This window comes from Myotis daubentonii, chromosome 1 (assembly GCF_963259705.1).
Source record: "Myotis daubentonii chromosome 1, mMyoDau2.1, whole genome shotgun sequence".
Classification (NCBI taxonomy): Eukaryota; Metazoa; Chordata; class Mammalia; order Chiroptera; family Vespertilionidae; genus Myotis; species Myotis daubentonii.
This window is the reverse complement of record NC_081840.1, coordinates 133,587,048-133,613,743: the sequence shown is the minus strand read 5'-3', so window position 1 is coordinate 133,613,743 and position 26,696 is coordinate 133,587,048. Positions and strand designations below refer to the sequence as shown.

Sequence of the window (26,696 nt, the reverse complement as noted above, 5' to 3'; positions counted from 1 at the left end):
TGATTTCTCGTGTGTCAAGCTGGGAGGACTGATGTTGATAATTTTGAGAAATTTATAACAATGGAATTTCTCCCTTCTGCTTTGATAGGTTGATAACCTTTTTACGTCCAGCCTTTCTTAAGGCTCTGCTAATTTAAATAGAATGCAGAACTTGGTTCTTTTTTGGGATCCAAGAAATGTGAGATATTCACATCCTTCCTATGCTACAGGAGGAGGCTGCAGTGCATTTACCTTGTGGAACTAGTTTAACCAGAGGAACAGATGGAAGAATCTTGCCATCTCCTGGCTGGTGTGGCTACGTGGTAAAGCGTCAGCCCATGCACCAAAGGGTCACGGGTTCAATTCCCGGTCAGGAGCATGTACCTGGGCTGCAGGTTTGATCCTGGCCCTGGTCGGGATGCTTGTGGGAGGCAACCAATCAATGTGTCTCTCTCACACCAATATTTCCCTCTCTCTCCCTCCCCCTCTCCCTCCCTTCCGCTCTTTCTAAAAATCAATGGAAAAAAATATCCTCAGGTGATTAATAACAATAAAAACAGGAACCTTGTCATCCACCTTCATGTGCTTCCCTTCATGCTACCAGAGAGAGCTAAATCAGCTCATTTCACTCTCCTGGTTTGACTTGGGAAGATAATAAATTTAAAAGCTAAAATGAACAACGTGTGCCAAGACAAAAACACCAAACGTCCAAGTGAGGTGAGTATAGGCAAACCCTGGAGATACTCAGGTTCAGCTCCAGACCACCACACGAAAGCAAATATCGGAAGAAAGTGGGTCATCCACATTTTTTGGCTCCCAGTGCACACCGAAGTTATGCTTACACTATCCTGTAGCCTATCAAGTGTGCAATAGCACTCTAAGAAAACAATGTGCACACTTTAAAATATACCTTATTGCTAAAAAAAAACGCTCTCCATTTTGCAGGTAAATAAAGTGACCTCAAAGAGACCCATTCACTTGCCCAAAGTACAAAGCTGATGTGTCCCCATCTAATGCCAGACCAGTCCACAGGCTTGTTCACAAACAAAGCTGTTCAGTGGGGAGCTCACACCTTCCCAGGCCTCCTTCTCCCCACCTCCTCTGTACCTCAATCTCCCATTCATTTTCTGTTGTGACAGTAAGAGTAGCCGTGTGATTTACTGCCACGCCAGATCCCCTTTGAGAATGAAAGAGGACACTATCGATAATTGTGGTGGGCAACAGGCATTGCAATGAGACTCGTGGTCACCCTAGTTTGAACGAGTCCCTGAAACAGGGTTAACATTGATTTAGTCGCTTAATTTACTCACAGTGGACTCTCTCCCACCTTTCCTCCAAGACAGCTTCCCGGAACCTGTCTCCTTCTAATTGCTCAGAGGGATCCCCACCGCAAGCAGCCCACACAGAAGTTCTCTCGGGGTGGGAGGAACCAGCGCATCCTTATTACCTGGGCTTTACCTGCTGCCTTTGTCCTAAGGAGGGCTGCCACAGGGTCCCTGCTCACCACGCCGTGGAATCGCAGGGGTGTGGCAGTGTGGCGTGTTTTCCTTGAAAGGTTTGCTGACCCGCGGACCAAGGCAGTTAATGCCCACCAGGGCTGTCACTCATCCCAGCCTGCACAAAGGTGGGGACAGTCAGAACTAAATCACCCAACGGGGCCCGGACTCAGATCCCTTTGGACAGACTGTGATATGGTAACTTGTTGGGCATTTTACCACATCTTAACTTTAGGGAGCGAGTCACAGTTGGCCTCGCAGTCCTGGGCCCTAGAGGCCTCAATATGGCATCTAAATAAAGTCTAACATAGATCAACACCTTCTCCCAGAAATGTCAGACTTGCTGTTCAGTCTGGATATAGTGCTCTCAAGTTTAGATCTTAGATGGCTTTCATGCACCTGCTTGAGCACTCGCTCTCTTTCTCTTTCACCTTCGCCCAAAGAGGAAAAGGGGAAGACACCCAGTGGCTTGCACATCATTATTTGATTTTCTTCACCTTCTTTATCCACATGCCTTCAGGCATGACCTCCAGAGTCCAGGGCACAGCCCCAAGGGGGCGCCTGTCTGCAGCCCTGGTGAAGCGCCTGCACCTCTCCCCTGCCCCAGCGCTGGCTCTAGAGGCCAGGGGTGTCCTCACAGCAACTGGAAGGGCAGCTGCACCAGCTGGAAGCTCATCTCCTCTAAGACAGGGCCCAAACCCAGGGGAAGGAGCCAGCCAGGGGGAGAGAGGGGACCCTGGCACCCCTGCCTTTGATTCTGGCCCCTCCTGTCTGCTCCAGGTAGGACATTCAGTTGGATTTGGGGATGTTTAACTTAACTTTCCCTGTGGATGGTAGGAAACACGTAAAGGATTTGATCTGTCAAAAAGCTGATGAAAATCTGGGTTTCGGGGAACTTTGAGTAGTGGAAGTGTGTGGAATGGATTGGAAAAGGGGAAGTTGGGAAGTTAGTGCTCAATACAGAGTCTAGAGCAGTGGTTCTCAACCTTCTGGCCCTTTAATACAGTTCCTCATGTTGTGACTCAACCATAAAATTATTTTCGTTGCTACTTCATAACTGTAATGTTGCTACTGTTACGAATCGTAATGTAAATATCTGATATGTAGGATGGTCTTAGGGAACCCCTGTGAAAGGGTCGTTTGACCGCCAAAGGGGTTGCGACCCACAGGTTGAGAACCGCCGGTCTAGAGGATGCAGGAAAATACACCCGGAATGGCATGAGTGCTATAGCAAAGGGACCCGGCAGGGAGGGACGGACCGGAGGAGCGAGTGGGAATTTAACTAATTGCCTGGGAGGGCCAGCACTCTGGTAAGCACCTGACAGGCCCCGTTTCTAAAACACTCCAGAAGGAAAAGTCTGACTGCCCCCATTTTACAGAAGAGCAAACTCAGCCTCAGAGGTTAAAAAGTTGCCTAAGGGCACACAGCTACGGGAAGATTCAGGATTTAAACCAGAATCTGCCTCCAAAGCTTGAATTTCCCTCATCAGGGAACATTGGGACAAAGTGTGGCACAGAGTCACCGGGAACAGAAACGGGGAAACAGAAAAGCAGCGGAAAAGAGTTCGTTCGGAGACTAAGAAGGACGATTTGCTCCCTTTTAAATGTCTCCGCTTCCTGTAAGTAGAACTATAATTGTTTTTAAAGGGCTCACATTTTAATATTTAAAAATATTAAAAACAGATTGGTGGTTGTTGGAGGCAGGGCTAGCGGTGAGAGAAATGGGTGAGAAAGATCAAATGTTAAAAAAATGTTTAGAAATTAAAAAAAATACATATAATTTAAAAATAATAATGGCAGGCCTCATTCAAGTAGATACTTCCTAAGGCTTTATGGCTAGATAAAGCACCACACATCTATATTTACTGGAGCCTCCGGGTACAATCTCTCAGGTTTCCCAGCCAAGATGTAGAGTCCAATTATTTAGTGAAAAAAATTATTGGAAGAAGAAAAAACTGTCACCATATGGGAGTTTCTGGAAGAATCTCAGCAGCTGTGAGCATAAGAATTTATCTGAATCACCAGACACTCTGATTTCCTGTCAAGTGTGAGTAAAGCTGAAAAAAAAAAAAGAAAAGAAAAGAAAACCTTGCACAGGTGTTTGAAATAAGTTTAGTAAACCTTCTGATGTACCCCAACAAGTAAAGAGAGGAAAGTAAATAACACCAGGAAATACTGCTGGCATCAGTGATATATGTCTAGAGCAGTGGTTCTCAACCTTGGCTGCACATTAGAATTACCTGGGAATCTTTTTAAAATCCTGATTTCCGGGCCTCATCCTCCGGAAATTCTGTTTCTTTGTTACTAATATTGTGGCCTCACCCCATAACAAAGAAACAGAATTTCCGGAGGATGAGCCCAGAAATCAGGATTTAAAAAAGATTCCCAGGTGATTCTAATGTGCAGCCAAGGTTGAGAACCACTGGTCTAGAGCATAGAAAGGGAAATATTAACGTGTATATGTTCAGAAACTTATTGTGTGAAAGATGAGTAATCTAGATGGAAAGACCAGCAAAACCAACAGGAGGGAAATCTCTGACCAAGTCCTAACTGAAAGCCATTCAGCTTTAAATTCACGAAGACAGACACATAGCAAAGTGGTCAGAGAGGTTAAAAAGGAAAACAAGAATAGGGATTCTTGATAATTTGAAAGAGTCATCTGTATGGAAATGAGATGAAACATACAGAGTCATGTGACCAAAAAAAGGGAAAGGGGATTTCTCCCTGGAGACATCTTTCTACTTTGTAACTATGTCAGCATCCCATATACAAAGTATGTTTAATTTTCATGTTAGCCTTTTAGCCAATTTCTAGTAACTCTATCAATATAATAAAAGCCTAAGCGACCATTATGGCAGAACGACCAGTCGCTATGATGTGCACTGACCACCAGGGGCAGACGCTCGATGCAGGAGCTGCCCCCTGGTGGTCAGTGTGCTCCCAAAGGGGAAGCAACCACTCAGCCAGAAGCCGGGCTCACAGCTGGCAAGCGCTGCGGTGGTGGCGGGAGCCTCTCCCACCTCCGCGGCAGCACTAAGGAGCAGTGAGCCGAGTGGCAAGGAGCGAGCAGGCAGGTGGAAAGGAGCGAGGGATCCCAGATTGTGAGAGGGACATCTCCCGAGGGGTCCCGGACTGCGAGAGGGCACAGGCCAGGCTGAGGGACCACCCCCACCTCCAGTGCACAAATTTCGTGCACGGGGCCTCTGGTTTTATAATATAACAATATGCACACACAATGCACTCAATAGGAACATCTCTTTCAAGAAATAGAAAGTAGACTCCAGAATTCTGAGTTCTTACTCAATTTCTAGCACTCTGTGTTATGTAAATGTATGCATTTATTTTCTTTATAGCTTCCCTTCATTTTTTAAAATAAATGTTATTAGTTTCTTATAGTTCCTACCTTAAAGATGGAAAAGCAGCTAGTAAAACATGTTATACACAAATAATAATAAATATCTGTAGGTCCATAGATTTGAAATACCACAAAGTTCAATATGGCTGACTTCAGAGACTTAAAAGAACAGCAAGGGAGTTTGCAAAGCAACAGGTTCCTAAGTGGGACCTATTATTATTTTTTTTTTATTTCCAGGCAAAGTGACTTTTTAACAAAGTAGATCGATCTGGCATAAGGTCACATCTACAGACTTCAGGGCTCAACACAGGTTTCATGGACAAATGCCCACAGGACCATGACTCAAAACCACCCTTCTGGAGGAGGTTTTCATAATCGAAGAACATATGGAGATTCCATAATAAAGTTTCACATTGTGTATTTAATCTAGCCTAACACAAAGTAAAAATTGCCGTTTTAAGGGCTATGTTCCATAAGTCTGGATCCTTACTTCCAAATCCTCTTTTTTTTTTTTTTAAATATAGTTTATTGATTTTTTACAGAGAGGAAGGTAGAGGGATAGAGAGTTAGAAACATCGATGAGAGAGAAACATCGATCAGCTGCCTCCTGCACATCTCCTACTGGGGATGTGCCCGCAACCAAGGTATATGCCCTTGGCTGGAATCAAACCTGGGACCCTTCAGTCTGCAAACCGATGCTCTATCCACTGGGCCAAACTGGTTAGGGCCCAAATCCTTTCTTAATACTACCTTTAACATTATTTTAAAATTTATTATACTTTCTGTTACTCCAAAAACAGCATCATGTTCATTGTAACACTGTTTCCAGAACATTCAAAATAAACAAGCTTATCCACTCTCAGGACCCATTTGTAAAGCCTGAATGTGTCATGTTGATCCGTCTCCCTCCTCTCCCTCCTGCTGCCTGTCATCTTATGTGGCAAGTTCCACTGTGTGCTGTCCTATGACGCTGCTACAAACCACTGTTCTCCGGAGATTTGAGTAGAGGGATTGGCATGCTTTGGAATCCCCAATGGAACAATGACCGAAGACAGGCAAGTACATACACGAGACATAAGAAAATTCCAAGAATGTCACTACAGTACAGCCAGCCTGGCCTTCTTGCCATTCCTCACACACTCCAGGCATGCTCTTGCCTCTGGTCTTTGCACCTGGACATTCCTTTGGCTGGGAATGTTTCATTCCTACACTTCCCCATGGCTGACTCTGTTACCTCCTGCAAGTCTTTGCTCCTATATCTGGACCAACCAATTTGCAACACCCCCTCTCAATTCCTGGCACTTCCTAATGTGAGAAATGGCTCACCTGTCCAAATTTCAAATGATGGACTAGGAAACAGAAACATGGCAAAAATGAGACTTTTAATAACAGTCTTGAGAGTGGGCACCCATTGTACAGGTGGGGCAGGGGACATAGCTTTTTATTTAGTCCCTCCTCCAGTTCCTCATTGGCTGAGTACTATTTGGTCACCTATTTCCTAATAGGTCGCCTAGGTCTTACTGTCTCCCATTGGGTTATTTTTTTAAAAAATGGGCAGGGACCTTCTCTAGTTGCCTCCACCTCCCTTTGTCTAGGGCAGCGGTTCTCAACCTGTGGGTCGCGACCCCTTTGGCGGCCGAACGACCCTTTCACAGGTGTCGCCTAAGACCATCTTGCATATCAGATATTTACATTACGATTCATAACAGTGGCAACATTACAGTTATGAAGTAGCAATGAAAATAATTTTATGGTTGGGTCACAACATGAGGAACTGTATTTAAAGGGCCAGAAGGTTGAGAACCACTGGTCTACAGCAGTGGTCGGCAAACTCATTAGTCAACAGAGCCAAATATCAATAGTACAACGACTGAAAGTTCTTTTGAGAGCCAAATTTTTTAAACTTAAACTATATAGGTAGGTACATTGTTATTAACTTAATTAGGGTACTCCTAAGGCTTAGGAAGAGCCACACTCAAGGGGCCAAAGAGCTGCATGTGGCTCGCGAGCCGCAGTTTGCCGACCACAGGTCTAGGGGAATCTTCCTAGGACATGTGCTATCAGCTATGTGTACAGCTCATACCCTCTCTCCACATCTTGTTTGCTCTGGGGAGGTTCAGTAACGGCCTGGCCACATGCTGTTTCTTTTCTATGAAGATGAATCTTAGAGGCATGCTTCCTACACTAACCCCATCACTGCTTTATTTTACTCACCATGGTGATTTTGAGCCTCTTGTTCCCCAACTAGTAAACCTGTACACTAATCCGTGTGCCAGTAGGTCGCTGCCGCCCTCCCATAGCTCTCTGCCCACTGCCTCGCCCTCCTGTAGCTCTCTGCAGCCTGCTTGCACCTCGCTGGCCCACCCTCCTGCTGATCCGTGATCTGGTCGTGACACGCTTGGTCGTTACGCCTCAGGGTGTAAAGGCTAATTAGCACATTCCTCTCTTATAATATAGGATGTTTCCTCGGTGCCAATAATAGCATAGAAGAGGCAGTCAATAAACAATCAATTGAATGATTGTTGAATCCTTATAGCAAGATGACTTGAATCCTCACCTCATCTCAGAGAAATAAGTAGTTACTCCCCTCTTGTTCATTTCACAGCCAGGAAAACTCTCAGGCATGGTTTAAGCAGTTGTCCAAATACCACACTCCCACAGGTGTGCCATAGGCACCAGGAAAATATAGGTGGTGTTTCCCTCTGAGCTTGTGACCCTCAGCAATACATGTTTGTGCTTATCATATGGGGCAAAGTATGTCTAAGAAATACTTTAGAGGAACCAGGGATACAGAAGTATAAAAACCCCTCTCTACACTGTGAGATAAGATGAATCATTTTATTTTCCTCTTGAACTCAAGCCTAAATGAATGTTCAAATGCAAATTAGAGTACCAGTTTCACTCCACATAGCCAGAGAACTCAGAGAGATGCCGTTCAATGCCTAAACCAACCACAACTGATTAAAATGGAAGTGATACTCAACATTTGAAAGTGTCTCTCTACCACGCATGTCAAACTCATGCTTGCTACCCCATACATTCAAAATGAGGCATTTTTAATACTAATGAACATCTTTATTGATTTATGACACAGCACACACCAAACAAATTCATGTATTCCCTAGAATGCCACAGTAACTAAACTTGTAAACTTTGCTTTGACAAACTCGGGTACAGAGACGTTTGTAAGAAAATGGAATATACAGAGAAAATTTTAACCTAAAAAAATACAAGTACTCTGACTCTGTTAAAATAACTGGTAATGAAGCTTTAGCCAACAACTTGACATTTTCTGAAAAATATCAGAATAATTGAGTCGGAAGTAAACCAAACCCAATGGTAGTTGAAACTTACAAAAAAATTGTTTCAAGTGTTGCCCTCATGGCAGAAACCCTCCTTAGGCCGGCACTGCTTTGGAAGAGGTAATCTTTTAACCCGATTCATCAGATGAAGGAGGGGTGTACTTTTGAACCCACTCCCTCTATTCCGTGTTTGTGTACTGGGAGAAGGTGGCAGACACCCAGCCGGGCTGCAGAATTAGCCACTGGAGCCATCTGTACAGAGAGGGAAGAAACTCACTGTCGAGGCCAAGGGTCTCTGAATAATATATTTTGATTATTCTAGGAGGAGATGAAAATTAATAACACCAATAACACTGAGTTTAAAATATATTAATATTTAATAATAAATAACTTGTCAATTTTTTTGGAACTAATTCTGGGAGTTGTGCTTAAACTAAGATATGTCTCTTTTAAAATATATTTTTTATGAATTTCAGAGTGGAAAGGAGAGTGAGAGAGAGATAGAAACGTCAATGGTGAAAGAGAATCACTGATGGGCTGCCTCCTGCATAGTCCCCAGACTGAGCCCGAAACCCAGGCATATGCCCTGACCAGGAATTGAACCGTGACCTCCTGGTTTATAGGTCGACACTCAACCACTGAGCAACACTGGCTGGGAACGATATCTCACTTTTAATTAAGTACTATAAAGACTAACTATCCACAACAGAAAGAAAAACACACAACCATCATCTTCAGATAAACATTGTGACATTTCATATCAAGTAAGAATGATTTACTATCTTCAAGTTAAGTAGTAAAAATTATTTCTGGACCAAAAATATGGAATCACTTATTTTTCCTGAGTTAATTTAAGAAAGCCATAATCCTGTTATAAAAATAAATGCCGTGCCAGGCCGGTGTGACTCAGTGGTTCAGAGTTGACCTATGAACCAGGCAGTCACAGTTTGATTACCGAACAGGACATATGCCCGGGTTGCAGGCTCAACACCCAGGAGGCAGCCAATCAATGATTCTCTCTCATAATTGATGTTTCTATTTCTCTCTCCATCTCCCTTCCTCTCAGAAATCGTTAAAAATATACTTTCAAATAAATAAATAAAAATAAATTCCCTGATGAGTACAGTTGGGTTACATATGTGGGTGCTGACTAAAACAATGGTGTTAGAGAAACAACTTTAGATGGAGAATAGAAGGGAATCCATTTGCTCATTAATTTTAATGTACTAAGCTCTCTAAACTTGATAGCAGGGATCTAAAGCCACTTGTTTCTTTAGAGGTTACAGATTGTTCTCATTATTTTGAGCTCAATCTAATCTTTCTATTCTTGGTAGGAAATGAACTTGAAACAACAGTAAATAGTCAAATTTGATTAGGATCAACATGCCACGTCTATCTCTGGGATGTTAAACTGCACTACGCATGGCCATTTTGATCGACATAAATTACTAGTAATTAGATGTGTAACATTGAGAAATATCTATTGCTATCCTGTTTCTAAAAACCAAGGAAGATATCAAGAGTGTCCCCCAAATAATAACAACTCTGCTCATCCTACCCTTGAAAGGTGACATAATACACCCAAAAGAAATCTAAACTATCTTTATGAACACCAACAGTTCTGGAGTTAAAAACATCTTACCATGATAACCTTGACTTTGTATTGATGCATTTTCAATTCTGTGTATGGATATGAATATGAAGCAACTTAAAAATGCAGAACAAACCGTGAGTTTCCATGTCTTATAGTTCAGACTTTAGCAAGCACACCACCATGCTTTTGCCAAAGGGTTTTTAACATGTTTGAAAATATTTGTCTGCTTTTCTAAGTCAATACTTTCTGAAGTTCTCCCAATTGTTTCTATGAACATGAAACCACTGGATGCCTTTAAGTTCTCAAATCACACATTTCTGCTTTAAAACAACATCTTAAGAGACAGAAAATCATCGTCTACTTACCCAGGAGACATTTTTTCCCTTAGGTGTCTTTAGCATGGCAACATGCAGTACGGAGGTGGCCAGAAACAGTGGCACCAACATGGGAAATCCAATGGAATATATTCCAAATGTCTTTGTCACCCAAATGCCAAAAGTCCCTTGGTTTGCCAGCCACAGGCATCATAAGTAACAATGAAGATAACCTCCAGGTAACCCAGTTTTCTTCTCAGCACTAAGCATGTGAAGACACACATAATCACTCCGCATACAGAGACAGAAGCTACAACATGTGTATCGTTTATAGATCCATAAAATCCAAAGTGGAGTATTTCCTCAAAAAACGGATCTTGAATCCATGTGGTGACGTCCAAAATCACAGAGGAATTCCTCTTTCAGTCGCTAAACTGCCATTCCCAATTACTCCCCAAGCTTTAATAAGGAGCTTGGCGGCGACAGCTTCCAATTCCTTGGAAAGGAAATGAGTGAAAGCAAGTAGCATGTGGGAGCCTGTAGGTTAGCTGCTGGTGGCATCCATTTTAGGAGGCGCCCGACTCCAAGGCTGCCCAGAGAATAAAGAGAATGCAGAGCTCAGTTTCAATAAATAATACATAGTCTCAGGTACAATGTGTACCTGGAAGTACCTTCTGCGCAGCCTCACACCGTGGGCATTGCTCTCTCTGCTGACCCAGGGGCTCCCAGTGCACCTGTTGTTGATGAACCGCTCAGGGAGAGGCTGGTCTCCTACCAACCAGTCCCATTTGTTTATAAGGTAAGAAAAACAGAAGCCCCAGAGGGGAGGAAATTAGATGCCCCAGATGGAAGAGCAAGGCTGGAAATCGGAGTTGGCTCTTTTCCCTTTGTTTCTGTGTCCTTGCATCCCATTTCTTTCCCCTCCTGCCAATCCAGATTAAATAAGCAGATCCAGGCTAAATTCTGCTACTATCAGTAGTGATTAGTGTGAGTTGATGAAATCGGATTATACAGGCGGACCTCTGCCTCTTCCCTCGGCAAGCAGCACCACGCGATTGGAAAGCCTGGTGTCCTTCTCTTCGCCAAACTGGAGCTTTCTGGAAGGTTCTGCCAGAGGGAATATGCTAACAAAAGAAAACCTGGCCCCCTGAAACTGCCCATATGTAAACAGAGGGGGCAAGGACCATATAGTCCACTTTTTTTCTTCAAATTCCATTTTTTTTTTCAGATTTAGAGTTAAATTACTATAAAAGAAATGCACAGGATTTTTCCATTTCATTGTGTGTGTTTTAACCTAGGAAGGCGCCCAATTTTAGCAAGAAATTAAGGTCATGGGAGGCTACAGAAGGGGCTGGGCACTGGCTGTCACTTTCGGTAAGCATCTGTTATATACCAGGCACAACATAAAGGAATTTACATATACTCAAGTTCAAGCAATCTGGGAAGAAGGTATTAATATCAATACATTACAGGGGGAGGAAATTACTATTTAGAGATGTTTAGGACCTCTCAGTGAAGATCTATTGGCCCAAAGGAATGCTTTTTAGACTCTTATCTCCTTGAAACCAAATGGCATCATCGGGATATTTTTCTTTGGGTCTTTCCCAACTAACAAAATATATATTTGTATGTGTCTTTAAGGACCACATGTTTCCATTAAGTGCCTAAGAATTCTCTGGAATTATGGTTCCTACTTACTTTAAAAATAACAACGTTATAAGGCTTCTCATAAGAAACACTTTGGATTAAATTTTTGTAAATTATATAACACTAGAGGCCTGGTGCACGAATTCATGCACGAGTGGGGTCCCTCGGCCTGGCCTGTGGGATCGGGCCGAAACCAGCTCTCTGACATCCCTCAGAGGGTTCCAGATTGTAAGAGGGCGCAAGCCAGGCTGAGGAACCCCATCGGTGCACGATTGGAGCCTGGGAGGGATGCGGGAGGTTGGCCAGCCAGGGAGGGACCACAGGAGGACTCCAGGGTGTGCCTGGCCCCTCTTGCTCAGTCCTGACCTTCCTAACCCCAGCAGCAAGATAACCTACTGGTCGGAGCATCTTCCCCCTGGTGGTTAGTGCACATCATAGCAAGTGGTTGAGCAGCCTTAGCATATCATTAGCATATTATGCTTTGATTGGTTGAATGGGCGACTGAATGACTGGATACTTAGCATATTAGGCATTTATTATATAGGATTAAAGGTGAGCTACACAGTTGACCACAAAAATATCAGCGCTGCAGGCAAAGGGCCTACATGATGAATGATTTTGGCTATACTTTCAGCAGATATAGTCATTAATAATAGCCAATATTAATTGACACATACTACTAGCATGTGGTATTTTACCTTTATAAAATTTTACTTAGTAATAAAAACACAATCTCATGAGGTTGATTTAAAATGATTTTGGTAGAGGCAGTTTTAATCAACATTAACATTTTAAAAACCATGACATTAAAATTAAAATTACAGATATGAACTGAATTTTCAACCAATTTAAAATCAGAGGAAAAATTAAAATAGACATCAAAGTGGAGATAAAAAGAATTGTAAAATAAATTGGTTTCTTTATTATGAGTATTCTGTGTCTGTGTATGCATGTGTGTGTGTGAATCTTGTCTGCTTCATTATGCTGTAAGCTCCTTAAGGACATGACTCATGTCTACTATATTTCTTCTCTTTGGGGAATATAGTACCTACTCATGGTTGCTCAATAACTGTTGTTGACTAATTAGGTACAGTTCCATTATGAATTTTAAAACAGTTCAATGAATATAATTTTCTGTTAAAAATTTTTGTAATATAATACAGTACTATTAAAACCAGATAGAGCAACAACCATTTATGAATAAAACAGGCAATGAAATAGGTATGGAAGGAAAGTACCTCAACAAAATAAGGCCATATATGACAAACCCTCAGCTAATAACATATTCAGTGGTGAAAAACAGAAAGCTTTTCCTCTAAGATCAAGAAAAGACAAGGATGTCCACTCTCACCACTCTTATTCAACATAGTATTGGAAGTCTTAGCCAGAGCAATCAGGCAAAAGAAAAAAATAGAAGGCATCCATTGGGAATTCCATTGGGAATTAAGAAGTAAAAAATGTCACTTTTTGCAGATGACATGATTCTTTGCATAGAAAACCTTAAACACTTCACCAAAAAACAAGTAGAAACAGTAAACAAATATAGTAAAGTTGCAGGATACAAACATCAATGTAAAAAATCACTGCATTCCCATATACTAACAATAAAATTTCAGAAAAAGAAATAAAAAACAATTAATTTTGCAATGGCAACAACAAAAATAAAATACCTAGGAATAAACTTAACAAATGCTGTGAAGGACCTATCTACTGAAAACTACAGAGCATTATTAAAAGAGATTGGAAAAGTTACAATGAAATGGAAAGATATTCCATCTCATGGATTGGAAGAATCAACATATATTGATTAAAATGTTCATATTATGTAAAGCAATATAGATTTAATGCAATCCTTATCAAAATTCCAATGTCATTTTTGAAAGAAATCGAACAAAAATAATCATCAGATTTGTATGGAACCATAAAATACCCTGAATAGCCAAAGCAATTCAGAGAAAAAAGAACAAAACTGGAGGTATCACTATCTGACTTCAAATTATACTACAGAGCAATGATAATCAAAACAGCATGGTATTGGCAGAAAAACAGACACAGGGACCAATGGAACAGAATTGACAGCCTAGAAATAAAACCACATGTATATGGAAAAGTAATTTTTTGAAAGGACCCAAAAACACACAATGGAGAAAAGAAAGGTTCTTCAATAAGTGGTGCTTGTAAATTGGAAAGCCACTTGCTAAAGAATGAAACTAGACTACAGTTTGTCTCATGTACAAAAATTAATTCAAAATGGATCAAAGATCTAGATATAAGATCCAAAAGTATAAATTACATAGTAGAAAACATAGATACTAAACTCATGGACCTTGGTTTTAGAGAAGATTTTATGAATTTGGCCCCAAAAGTAAAGGAAGTAAAGGCAAAAATGAATGATTGGGATGATAGCAAACTAAAAAAGTTCTGTACAGCAAAAGAAATCACCAACAAAACAAAATGGTAACCAACCGAATGGGAAAATATATTTGCAAAGGGGTTAATATCCAAACGAATGTCTCCAAAAATGTATACACACTTTAACAGCTGATAGCTCAATTTTGAAAATGAAATGTATTTCAATAAACACTGCCTTCATAATCGTTCAAGTGTGTGTATACATTTTTTGGGACACCATATATATAAAGAACTCATATAACTCAACATCAAACCAACAGACAATCCAATTAAAAAATGGGCAGAGGACCTGAACAGATACCTCTCCCCAAAAGACATACAACAGCATATACATAAAAGCATATATTAAAAGATGCTCAATGTCACTAGCTATTCGGAAATGCAAATCAAACCACGATGAGATACCACCTCACACCTGTTAGAATGGCTATTATCAACAAGACAGGTAAGAACAAGTGCTGGAGAGGTTGTGGAGAATAGGAACCCCGTTCACTGCTAGTGGAAATAGTATAGCCGCTATTGAAAAAAGTCCAGAGTTCCTCAAAAAGTTAAGAATGGAGTTACTATATGACCTAGCAACCCTTCTTCTAGGTATCTACCCCCAAAATTTGAAAACATTTATTCGCAAAAATATATGTGCCCCTATGTTCATTGCAGCATTATTCATGGTGACCAAGATATGGAAACATACAACGTGTCCTTTGATAGATGACTGGATAAAGAAGATATGGTACATATATACTATAGAATACTACTCAACCATAATAAAAGATGAAATACTGCCATTGCAACAACATGCATGGACCTTGAGAATATTATACTTAGCGAAAAACGTCAGAAAAAGCTAAGAAACATATGATTTTCTCATATGTGGGATATATATGTGTCTGTACCTCACAGACACAGACAACAGTATGGTGATTACCAGAGGGAAGGGCTGTGAAGCAGTAAAGAGTAAAGGGGGCCAAATATAAGGTAGCAGAAGAGGATTCGACTGTGTGTAGTGAGCACACAATATAATATACAGATCATGTGTCATACAAATGTGAACTTGAAACCTGTATAATCTTATTAACCAATGTCACCCCAATAAATTTATATTTAGAAAATAAATAAATTTATAAAAATCAGATAAATCAATTTGGGGCAGAATGTTTTGACTAAAATAAGAACACTAGGGGTTACTTATTTACATTTATTTAGATTTGTATTTTTATATTTCAAATTTCCTAAAAATAATAAAGGAATATCTATAAGTTTAGTGTTCTAGAAGGACATTATATAAAAGTAAGACTATACCATGTGACTCCAGATATATTTAATTTCATATCCTTCTGAAGATATTTCGTATTAAACTACCAATTTAAATAAAATTTTTGTTCCTTTGAATCATTATGGTCTCAGGTTGTTATGAATTAATTATGTCACCCAAAAAAGATATGTTTAAGTTCTAACCCCCAATACTCCACAATATGACTTTATTTGGAAATAAGGTCTTTACAGAGGTAATCAAGTTATAGGCCTATAATTATAACTTCTACTCAACATAGTATTTGAAGCCCTAGGCACAGCAATCATACAAGATAAATAAATAAAAGGCATCCAAATTGGAAAGGAAGAAGTAAAACTCTCATTTTTTGTGGATAACATGATATTATATATAGAAAGCACTAAAGATTCCACCAAAAAAAAGTTTAGAACAAATAAATGACTACAATAAAGTTGCAAGATATGGAATCAATATATAAATGTTTCTATACACTAATAATAAATAATCAAAAGAAGAAAAGTAAGAAAATAATCCCATTCATAATTGCATCAAAAAGTATAAAATACCTAGCAGTAAATTTAGCTGAAGAAGTAAAAGACCTGTACTCTTCAAACTATAACACATTGAAGACAAAAATTGAACAAGATACAAATAAATGGAATGATATACCTTGCGCATGGATTAGACAACTTAAAAGTGTTAAAACATCCTTACTACTTAAAGTAATATACAGATTTAATGTAATCCCTAGTAAAATACCAATGGAATTTTTCTCAGAATTAGAACAACTAATCCTAGAATTTATATGGAATCACAAAAGACCTCAAAGAGCCAAAGAAATCTTGAGAAAGAACAATCTGGAAAGTAACATGCTCCCTGATATCAAACTATACTACAAAGCTACAATAATCAAAACAGTATTATACTGCCCTGGCCAGGTGACTAAGTTGGTTGGAGCATCGTCCCATACACCAAGGTTGTGGATTTGAATCCTGATCAGGGCATATATCTAGGTTGTGGGTTCTATTCCAGGTCAGGGCATATATGAGAGGCAATCAATCAATATTTCTCCTTCATCTCTCTCTCTCCCTCTCCCTCTCCCTCTCCTTCTCTCCTCTCCTCTCCTCCTCTCCTCCTCTCCTCTTCTCCTCCTCTCCTCCTCTCCTTCTCCCTCTCCCTGTCCTTCTCCCTCTCCCTCTCCCCTTCTCTCTCTTTAAAAATCAATCAATAAATATTTTAAAAGCATTTATTTAAAAAAATAAAAATTAAAAAAAAAATGTTACACCTGAAATTATAAAACCCCTAGAAGGAAACATATGCAGTAAACTCTCTGAAATCACTCTTAGTAATATCTTTTAGGATATATGTCATCAAGCAAGGAAATAAAGAAAAAATAAACAAATGGGATTACATAAAACTAAAAAGTTTTGCACAGCAAAGAAAATCATCAACAAATTTATAACACAACCTATTGAATGGGAGAAGATATTTGCAAATGATACATCTGATAAAGGGTTAATAATAAAAATATATAAAGAACTCATACAACTTAACACCAAAAATCAAACAGTATGGTTAAAAAATGGGTAGAGGAACCTGAATGGACATTTCTCCCAAGAGGACATACATATGGCCAACAGACATGAAAAAGTGCTTAACACCACTAATGAGGGAAATGAAAATTAAAAGTTTAATGAGATATAACCTCACACCTATCAGAATAACTACCTGTTATTTGAAAAAAATCAACAGCTAACAAGAGCTGGCATGAATGTGGAGAAAAGGGGACCCTTGGCACTGTTGGTGGGATTGTAAATCAGTGCAGCCACTATGGAAAACACTATGGAGATTCCTCAAAAAATTAAAAATAGCATATGGTTTTGGATATTGTAACTTTGTAGTATAGTTTGATATCAGGGAGTAAGATAATTTTCACTTTGTTCTTTCTCAAGATTTCCTTGTGTACAAAGCTAGAGTCAAAATTAGGCTACAAACCTGTGTAATTTACTGTAAGGATTTTGATGGCTGCATGACAGACATTGGCTTAATGTAAAAATAAAGTTAAAGGAAATAATGTATGTATTGGCAATGATCTCATTAAAAGTATATAAATAAAAATATATATGAATAACAAAAATTAGTAGTTCAGTATTTGTACTTTTAAGATTGGCACAGAAAAATTGTACGTTTGATAATTGCAGCAGAAGTCATAAGAGTATGTTGTAGCTTTTTGTATTTGTCATACGAGCATTTTGTAAAACATTGAAAATGGTTTTAGATAGGAGTATAAAAGAGCATTTCTTATGACTTATTTTATACTAGTGGCCCGGTGCACAAAATTTGTGCACATTAAAAGGGGATTAATTAGAGAAAATATTTTAATAATGCTATTTGCCTTTTCTCTATAATAGAAGTGTCAGAGATGAAAGAAAATTAGTAAAATGTATATGATAATCTTCCTTCTGTCAAGAGTCTGGGGCACACCACGGGACCCAGAGTCAAGTCCCCGCCCACCCATGGTTCCTCAAAATCGCACCAGACCCAGACCCAGCCAGCTTCACCCTTGTCAAGCCCTGCCGGGTGGGGGGTGCAGCCTCAGATCCCCCATCAAGCCCTGCAGGGTGGGGGGGGGGTGCAGCCTCAGGGCCCCTGTCAAGCCCCACAGGGTGGGGGGCACAGCCTCAGATCCCCCAGCGCACCCTCAGGTTCCCCGGTGGGGGGGGATGGCTGAGGTCCCCCGGCCTGGGGTGGGGGGAGCAGCCTGAGGTCCCCTGGCACAGCACCGGGGAGGGGGGCGCATCTTGAGGTATGGTCTGAGGTCCCCTGTCAAGCCCTGCCTCAGGTCCCCCGGCCCGGTGCCAGGGCAGGGGGACACGGCCTGAGGTCCCCTGTTAAGCCCTACCAAGTGGGGGACCCAGCGCCATGCAGCCTCAGGTCTCTGCTGATTGCTTGTTAAGGCTCCTTACGGGAACTCGGCCTCTGCTGTGGGTGCAGCCATCTTGTGTTACGGAATCCCTGCCTCCGCTGTGGGCGCAGCCATCTTGACCATTACAGCGTGATGGTTAATTTGCATATTCCTTCTTTATTAGATAAGATCATTTATTTTCCTCATCCTAAAAAACTGAATATAATCTGTTTGATTCAGTTCTACCAAATACATTTATTTGGCTCTTCAAGGTTTTTTGTGATTCCATATAAATTTTAGGATTAATTGTTCTAATTCTCAGAGAAATGTCATTGGTATTCCAATAGGGATTTCACTGAATCTGTATATTACTTTAGGCAATAAAGACATTTTAACAGTATTAATCCTTCTAATTTATTGCCTTACTATTGAGCAATTCCACCTCTGGGTATTTGTCTAAAGAAAACAAAAACTTTAATTGGAAAAGATATATATACCCCCATATTCATTGCAGCATTGTTAATAATAGTCAAGATACAGAAACAACCTAGATGTCCATCAATAGATGAATAAAGAAGATGTGCATATATATGATGGAATATTATTCAGCAGTGAAAAAGAATGGAATCTTATCATTTGCAACAACATTGATGGATCTAGAGGGTATTATGCTAAGTAAAAATAAGTCAGACAGAGAAAGACAAATACCATATAATTCCACTTATATTTGGTATCTAAAAAAACAACAACAACAAAAAATTATCTACTGATGTGTAACAAACTATCCCCCACAATAATGGCTTAAAGTAAAATTTATATCTCATGGCTGTGTGGGTTATGTGACCTTCTATGTGGCTGGAACTTCTCGGAGCAGTTAGTTTCTGAGAGACAGTATCACAAGGGCAAGCATTCCAAGAAACTCTGGGGGATATGCAAAGATTCTTAGCTAACCTGGAAAATCACACAGCAGCACCTCTACTGTGTAATACTTGATAAAAGTGAGTCACAGGACCCATCCAGATTCAGAGGGTTGGGGGGGATGGGGGTACACAAGAACATGAATACTGGTTCTTATGGCTCATGACAGCAGAGAGAAGCATCTGTGGAGACGAGCTACAACTATGAAAAACTACTATACCAATTCAGATGAATGACTGAGCATAATTCTGCAGCTGATTAGCATGGGACTGCTGACTGCTAGTCACACCTATGTCTCCAATTTAGCTAGTTATTTAGCTAATTATTTCTTAAAAAGCCCCAAATGAATTCCTTCCTCATGCATTTCTTATTTTGGCCTTGAATAAATAAACATGGGGCCAAATATGTGATTTAGTTCTCCCTAGTTCCCCATCATCTCTAAAAATCCAGCTACTCTCATTCAGTTCCTCCAATAAGCAGTCTTTCTTTTTTTAAAATATTTTTATTGATTTTTGTACAGAGAGGAAGGGAGAGGGATAGAGAGCTAGAAACATCGATGAGAGAGAAACATTGATCAGCCGCCTCCTGCACACCCCCTACTGGGGATGTGCCCACAACCAAGGTACATGCCCTTGACTGGAATCGAACCTGGGACCCTTCAGTCTGCAGGCCGACGCTCTATCCACTAAGCCAAACCAGTCAGGGCAAGCAGTCTTTCTTGAAGACGAGATTCATTATATACGGTTTTTGTCTTATATCCTTCCTATTTCAAAGACAAAGCATACTGCCTAGTATATAGCAGTTCTCCCCAAAAGATCTAACAGTTGTCATCATCATAAAAATAAGATGTGCAAACATATTCTGGCTGTTGGAAGAGGCTGGAGAAATAAAACAGACATTGTCATCTATATGAACTCACATGGCAACCCTTCTGTTTCTCGTTTCTAGGGAGAGAATGAGACTAAGTTTTCTATCCATTGAAGTGATTAACGCATTCCCCTTTAGTGCATGTGTTTGCAACAAAGGAACTGGATTTTATTGTGTCCAAATGTTCTTGATCCCACTGATCAAGAATATTTCAGCAGATTAATCTCTTAATTGACCTTTTAGCAGAATTTGAAAAATTGGAAAAGATAGTTAGGTGAATTAACAAGTTAGACTTTAAGGGGGGGGGTAATGCACTTAAAAGTAACTTCTTGTGCAGTCAATATAGGTCTTTCAGTGCTGACTGAGCGCTTACAAAAAATTCTACAAAGCATCGTCGCATTGAGTTAAAAGTCTTTCTGAGAACCTGCAAGGCAAGCTCTATCACTCAATTTTATAGGAAATGGAGACCCAGAGAGTTTAAGTGACCACCGGCAAGAAACAGCTTTGATCCTGTGCAGCGGTTCTCAACCTGTGGGTCGCGATCCCTTCGGCGGTCGAACGACCCTTTCACAGGGGTCACCTAAGACCATCCTGCATATCATAAATTTACAGTACAATTCATGACAGTAGCAACATTACAGTTATGAAGTAGCAACGAAAATAATGTTATGGTTGGGTCACAACATGAGGAACTGTGTTTAAAGGGCCAGAAGGTTGAGAACCACTGATCTACAGTCTGATGTCAACACCTGCCTGCTTGGTGGGTCTATCTTTCAGTTATTACAAGAACAGCTGACCAGTGCTACAACCCACTAAGGGACCTGAAACAGGTGTGTAGCATCTCATTCTCCCAATCCACCTTTGATTTCAGCCACAACTTCAATTTACTCTGTGTCCTACTTCAATCCCACGCCTTGCCCTTCCACTCTCCGCCCCAGGGTCTTATGATCTGCAAACATCCCCTCAGTCCACCAGCAAGCCCAGTAACGAGAGGGGACTCATTGCCCGTAGAGCCAGCTCTCAGTGACTGGGGGACAGGAGCTGATAAACAAATGCTCAAAACTGCAATCCTTAGAGTGGATTCTTCTTGGAGGTTTTGATACCCTTCTCAGGGGTGCCTGGTGCTCTCTAGCTTGCTTTGCCCACAACCTTGATGATTTTTTTTAAATATGGCCTTTTCTCCTCCCCTATCTCCCAGAGACCACCAGTCCAGTAAACTGTCTGCACTGAGTCCTTGTCTCAGCCTCTGCTTTTTTTGGGGGGTGGGGGGAGGAGACACAAGATGTGTTATGATTAGACATACCCTCTCAGTTCCATGGAGAGAATGGAGTAGACACTCCAAATCTGAGTGTTTCTCCTGTGAGTTCACTGAGTTCCGACTGAAAGAGGTCCTTGGCAGTTACCAACCGAGTAGCTGTGGTTTCCACATCTAGGCCCTTTAGTTATTTCACTAATTAGACTGATCCCCTTGAGGATAAGTGCTTTGACTTTCAGACTTGTTTCTCATATTGCACCTAAATGGCTGCCCAGCATTCAACAGGTGCTCAGTTAGTACTTGCTGATTAAGTAAGTGGCTCTCCTTCTTTAAAGTATTCTCTCTTTATGTTCTAACCTATTAAAAATGCAAGCAGTCTGTTCCCCGGTGAGTCCCTCATAGGCAATTTTCTCTGACTAAACAGTGCTTTATCCTAAACTCCAACTATCCAACACTAATGAGTGCTATTGTGATGGACATGTCTACACTTAACGATCAGAAATACTCAATGATGGAGTAAGCATGGCAAAAAGAGCACAGAGCTGGAGTCAGACACACCAGGGTTGAATCCTGACTCCAGTTACAACATATGGAAACTGGGGCACAGTAATTAACTTTATTGGACCTGTTTCCTCATCCACATAAAGAGCCTGCTGATATCCACACCGCAGAGCTTTGGGGAGCACTGCATGAAATCATGTGGAAAGCACGTTGATACTAACGCACACAGCAGCTCACTCAGCTCTGGCTCTTGCTTGGTCTTCGTGATGTATTTATTATGTGATCGATATATAAGCCTGTTTGAGTCTTAGATTTCTCTTTTCTAAGGGAAGGATAATTAACTTTCAAGTTTATCTAACATGGCTAAAGCCAAAATCAAATAAAACCATACATGTGCAAGTTACCTGTGATTTGCAAAAGGAATGACAGGTGGTGGATGAGGTAAAGGTGAAATTGCTATGTACAGCTGTATGCCCTGTGCACTGCGCAGAGACCCAGCCAAAGGGTGAGCTGGGGGTGAAATAATGAGAGGCTGCATGTGCCCGTTAGGGGTACATTTTTCTAATTTGTTGTTTATATGCACAGAAAGGCTTTACGGACTAGCAGAGGCCTTAAGTGTAATGAATAAAATAATAGACTCCTCAGGCTCAAATCCTGGCTCTGGCATTAACTAGTTGTTCAGCTGTGGGCACAGTCCCTCTGTGCTTCAGTTTCTTAATGTGTCAAAGGAAAGCTTTTCCATAGTACTTACAGGTCATGAGGCTTAAATGAGTATGTGCAAAGCCCTTTAGGACAGTGCCTGGCACAAGGTATGCAAACAATAAATACTCATGGTTAATCATTATTACTATTATTCCACTTACATAACTCACATTATAACTGAAATAAAGACATGCCAATTGTGGCGAAACAACACATAGTATTAATATTTCAAAAGAGAATTTAGGTCTATTAAAAACCAATGTATGTATACATGTTTTGGAAAAAATCCAATTAGCACTGTATACATTCATTTTTCTGGATTTTTGATCAATAAATTGATGAACCACTGAAACACACAAGTTATAAAAACTTAGCTCTGATTATTTGAGACAGCAGTCAGAATTTGTTCTGTTGGACAGGAAATTGTTTTGTTTAGCTCAAGCCAGGGCCACTAGTACCAATGACTTTGAAGGGCTGTCTGCATTTAGTTTAGATCAATCTGAGGTGTGTGTTTTTTAAAATTTACTTGTATACTTAAATTGAATTTGTCACTTACAAATAGATACCCAACTATTGTCCAACAATCTCTGTTGTATTCATATTTTAGATACCTGGAGGCGAAATCCTTTGGGAGGAAAACAAAATCCACCCAGGATTATGGTAAATTGACTTATTTATTTGTTCATCCAGCATATAGAAAATGCATTTTTTTGCCAGGGACTATGCCTTTCCAACCTGAATATTTCTAATAGGTTGTCTAAAATTCTGTCAATAGGTCATGATATTTCTTATGAGAATTTATCATCCTACGGTGACTTATCAACTTAAATGCTGACCCTTGTTGGATTAGAAATTTTTCAAGGGCAAGAAGCATACTCATTATTTTAATATAGAATACTATACACATTATATTAAAAATGTTGGCTGAAATGATAATACAAGCATCTGCCAAGTGAACTTCAAAGACACACCCAAGTAGAGCACACTGCAGTAATCCAACCCAGAGAGGACAAGGACATGGAAACTGCCATAAAACAGTGACTTCATTTTTTTGTTGTTTGTTTGTTTGTTTTTGTTTTTAGTTTAATGTATTTTAATAGCAAGCTTACAGGAACAGCACAGAAGACAGACAACATAAAACAGTGACTTCTTAAGCAAGGGTCTCACCACAGCATCCTGACCCCTGGAGGGAGTCATCAACAATGACTTATCATTAAGTAACAGTCACAAAGCCTTTTTCTGGCTCATTCTGACTGCTTGTTGGGAGAGGAGGAGGGAAAGGGCAAGGGGGTGGATTCAAGGAAGGAGGGGCTGCCTGAACTTCCTCCAGGAAGAACAGAACAATTGTTTTCACGTGCTCTGGGACAACTTTCAAAAAGACAGCCAAAACCATTCAGATTTCATTTATTTGGCCAACCGCTAAATTTAAAATGTCCTTGATAAGAAAAGGGCGAAGGAATAGCTATAGTGAGGATAGGTGAGATTTGTAAGTATCCTCCATTTCAACCAAAATTTACCAGAGATTTTATTTTTTTAAAAAAACTGTTTTCAGGGGCAATTAACCCAAAATACGTTGTAAAAAACAAAATGACTATCTTCGGCTACTTCATCCACTTTCTACCTCCATTTCCTTTATTACAAATAAACATTTCATCTAAATAAATGGTATTTTATGAGTAGAAACAGGAAAAATAAGAATCACTGTATTTATGTTCCATTTTCTTTTCCTTCTCTCAACAGCCCCTCTCACCTGGACTCATCCTTTCACCACCGCATCTCAAGACTACGTAAGAGTGTGGTCTCCTTGACTTTCCCATTCAGTCCAACCACCCAAGCTACCAAGAGAGTCTTCCTTGAGTGCCTCTGTTTACATCATGTAGATTTTTGACCACGAATAGAGCAGCTTCTTATTTCTTACCACATTGAGTCTCAATCCCAATGTGGTTGTGATGTAGCAGTTATATAAGGAGGCTTAAAATAAATCTATGTAGCCCTAGCCTGTTTGCTCAGTCCCTGCCTGTGAACTAAAGGGATCCTGGCTCGATTCCAATCAAGGGAACATGCTCTGGTTGTGGGCTCGATCCCTAGTAGGGGGCATGCAGGAGGCATCCAATCAATGATTCTCTGTCATCATTGATGTTTCTATCTCTCTCTCTTCCTCTCTGAAATCAATAAAAATATATTTTTAAAAATAAAAAATAAATAAATCTATGTAGTAACAGCAATATTAAGAATAACTGTCACCTTCTACTTAAAAATATTGGTACACAAATTTTTAGATGTTAGCAAGAAAATATCAATTTCTGGATAGACTAAGACTACTTAAATCCAAGATTTGAGCCAAAACTTATGCATAAATGGCCACATTATAACTGGTTATACAAAACTAGTTGCCAGACAAACTTCTGTAGATGATCTGCCTAAGTAAACATAACAGTTTGAGAATATGACAGCAACAAGTTTTGTCTGTTTGTTTGTTTGTTTTAATGAAAGAGATGCTGTTTTATTCTAGGTACAAACTATAACTTCATTGAGGAAAAAACTATCTGATTCATTTTTATTTCCCCGAGTATAGCAGAGTATCTGATATGGGCTAGGTGCTAAGTAAAGTTTGAATATATTAATAAACCTAAACATCATTAAGCTAAACATTAAATGTTTCTTCATTAAGCATGAGATGCTTTATGCATTGTTTTATGAACCTCTGCATATATATTTCACCTCTATCTTATATTAGTATGTCATGTCACACCATTTAAGTTTATGCTAACAGTTGGCATTCACTTTAGTCTCCGTGGTTTTTGCTTGTTTTATTAAAGTTCGGGTTATTTTGTTTAAAGGGACAAAAATTGCTAAAGTTCCCTCAAGTGTCAGGGCCTTATTTAAAAGGCACGCATTTGTAGGAACACAGAAAAGCTGAACAATCAGACTTCAGAAAGGCCAGGAACTATTTTAGCTCCTTACTTTCTTGCTCCACCATTGACATAATCTGCTATCCCTAGAGTGCCATCTTCATAGGCCGTGCTCTGGGAAGCTCTGTTTTCTGTATTGAGCCACTGATGATTCTCTCCTCTCCCTATGTATGCACTCCTTACCACACCACTTCTGCTTCCTCACAGTACACAAAATTTGGCTTGCCATGACTCCCTATGACTCTATGTCATCCAGGACAGTTTCTTAGCTCCTGTTCCCAATGGCAACAGATTCTGTAAATTCCCCAAATTCCACAAAGTGCTTACTCTAATGGAACACATTTGGCTGCTGCTGGGGTGAGGGGAGTGCAGTCTACACAGTTCTATAGGGCTGCCCTTTGCAGTAACAGTGGGTTCAGCAATTTCACATAGAAGGCTACGGGCTGGAAGGTACACAATTGGCACTTCTAATAAGGTTGGCATCATTATTCAATTCTTTATATTATTGCTTATATCACTTTCACTCTTTGCTTCAAAGTTTAACTTATTATGAAATTGTCTGAGATCATTGTTCTTTGCCCAAAGTTTGTAATAGTTCTAATCTTTTCTATTATATGAAGCTGAATGCCTGGTATATTGATGTTATGAATTCATTAGTTTTATTTGAAATTACAGTGGGGCCTTGACTTATAAGTTTAATTCGTTCTGAGACTGAGCTCGTTAAGGAGCTCGTTAACTCAAATTACTCTGTCAACTCAAAGCAAAAAATCGGCCGAGAGACAGCTGGTATCTCAAAAAACTCGTTAGTCGGGACACTGGTAAGGCCCCACTGTACTACAAAATATATTTTAATATTTTAACCCATGGGAATTTATGAAAGACTGGCAGGGAATGAAGAAAAGTTGAATCATAAGTTCCTGATTTCATCTGAACCAAGTCTCAACATTCTAGTTGCAAGTAAGTCTTGAAACCAGAGAAATCGGTTCATATTACTAGTAAAAACTGATGGTGAAGCTTTGCCCTGAAATTTAAAATCCTGAGCTTAGTTGGACTACATGGTAATTTAGAAGCCACTAATAAAAACATTACATATTGTATCAGTCTATGCTTTACAAAAAGCAGAGCCATTATTTAAAATACATACATACATACATACATACATACATACATACATACCATTTTTGCATGGGATACTATGAACAGACTTCTTCATGTGCCAATTCATTTATTAGGAGAATAATTCTCTGTGTCTACCCTTCCATCTGTT

At 40.0% G+C, this 26,696-nt stretch overlaps 1 protein-coding gene across 6 annotated transcripts in view; it reads right to left on the bottom strand.

Annotated features, from left to right (window-relative positions):
* Positions 1-26,696, bottom strand: part of CACNB2 (calcium voltage-gated channel auxiliary subunit beta 2) — a 358,754-nt gene that overhangs the window by 207,870 nt on the left and 124,188 nt on the right. Inside the window, exon 1 of one of the 6 annotated variants that reach the window (XM_059660607.1) lies at positions 10,092-10,801. The exons of the other annotated variants lie outside the window; for them this stretch is intronic. Coding sequence (XP_059516590.1) covers positions 10,092-10,172 — 81 coding nt within the window. The 5' untranslated portion in view covers positions 10,173-10,801. Of the gene's footprint in view, positions 1-10,091; positions 10,802-26,696 lie in introns of those variants that run through there. 6 annotated transcript variants of the gene reach the window in all.